The following is a 1,673-nucleotide window of genomic DNA, read 5'->3' as shown; positions in this document are numbered from 1 at the left end:
AAACTGCTCATGTCCATCGTTATCATGTAATAATAAAAGGATACATTGCATAACGCTGCGCGTATATAAAGGACTGAATAATTAATCCTCCTTGCGTAACGGTAATACGCATATTTTGGTAATCGGTCTCTTGTATGTTCCCTTGGCTGTGCGAACTGAGACCACTCTAGGTATTCCATCCGTCCCAGGAAAAACGTTTTCTATGCGTCCAATTGTCCAATGGAGAGGTAACGAATCATTCTCCTGAAGCATGACCATGTCGCCAATAACCGGGTGCAGCCCCTTGGATTGCTGCCACTTAGTACGCTGCTGTAATTGCTGCAGGTACTCGCGACTCCATCGCCTCCAGAAATGCTGGAATATTTGGCTGACTCGTTGCCACCGTGAGAGTCTACTAGTAGGCGAGTACATGACATCTTGTTGTGGGACAGCGGTAAGAGAGTCTCCGACCAGGAAGTGTCCGGGTGTCAAATAGGATAGGTCATTGGGATCGCTGGACAAGGGTGTAATCGGGCGTGAATTTAAAACCGCCTTGACTTGAGTAAGCACAGTGTACATTTCTTCAAATGTTAATACGGAATCACCGACGACGCGTTTTAAGTGAAGTTTCGTGGATTTAACCGCAGCCTCCCAAATGCCGCCAAAGTGGGGGGCGTGGGGCGGTATGAAATGCCACTCGATGAGATCTTCCTTCAGCAGGTAGTTCAGTTTATCCTGATGGTCCTTACTGAGGAGCATATAATAAAGCTCCTTCAACGTGTTCGATGCTCCTTGAAAATTCGTTCCGTTATCTGAATAGATATGTCGTACCTTGCCTCGACGAGCCATAAAACGCTTAAGAGCGTTAAGAAATGCTTCGGTGGATAAATCGCTCACTAGTTCAATGTGAACAGCCTTCGTGGAAAGGCAGACGAAGGCTGCGACATACGCCTTTACTATCTTGGCGTTGCGAAGTTGTCCGGACCTTATGTGGAACGGGCCACAGTAGTCTACCCCGCTTCGTTCAAATGGTTTCGATGGCGTAACTCGGTATGCGGGTAACTCACTCATGATTGCTTCGCAGGCACGCGGATCTGCCTTGCGACAGATGATGCACTCCCTGATGCACCTCTTGACGCTATTTCGCGCTGATAGGGGCCAATGCCTGATGCGAATGGCGGCCAATGTGGCTTGTGCCCCTGCGTATAATTGCCTCTGATGCTCGTGTCGTATGACTAAGCATGTGAACGGATGGTTGGCTGGTAGTAGAATTGGGTGTTTCGCATCGCATGAGATAGTTGCCCTCTGCAAGCGTCCGCCCACTCTGATAATGCCAAGGTTGTCGATAAACGGAGACAAACACAATAATCTGCTTTGTCGTGATACGGTTCCTTGTGTTTTCAATGCGTGAAGGTCTTGCTTGAATGCTGTCTGTTGAACTATTTTCACGAGGCGTAAATTGGAATTCAATAGCTCTTGTGTGGATATGCGACCTACGGCTCTAACTCCTCGATTCCTTGCATTATTCACGAATCTCAGGCAAAGAGCTGTGATTCTGATTAGTTTACTCAGTGATGAAAATCTCTCAAACACGTTGGGCCGGTCCTCTGTGACGACCATAGTCTTGAGCACGCGCCTTTGCTCTGGCAATTCGTTGGGTGGAACAGCCGGAATACTTGTGCACCAATTCTGAA

The 1,673-nt window shown here is 47.9% G+C and overlaps 1 protein-coding gene across 1 annotated transcript; it reads right to left on the bottom strand.

Moving 5' to 3' along the window:
- Positions 1-81: 81 nt before the first annotated feature.
- Positions 82-1,599, bottom strand: LOC108764280 (uncharacterized). Its single transcript, XM_018512431.1, has one exon. It carries the CDS (start codon positions 1,597-1,599, stop codon positions 82-84), a length of 1,518 nt encoding a protein of 505 aa, XP_018367933.1.
- Between the last annotated feature and the right edge of the window lie 74 nt (positions 1,600-1,673).

Source organism: Trachymyrmex cornetzi, unplaced genomic scaffold (assembly GCF_001594075.2).
Source record: "Trachymyrmex cornetzi isolate Tcor2-1 unplaced genomic scaffold, Tcor1.1 scaffold409, whole genome shotgun sequence".
NCBI classification, from domain to species: Eukaryota; Metazoa; Arthropoda; class Insecta; order Hymenoptera; family Formicidae; genus Trachymyrmex; species Trachymyrmex cornetzi.
This window is presented reverse-complemented; position numbering and strand designations above follow the sequence as displayed.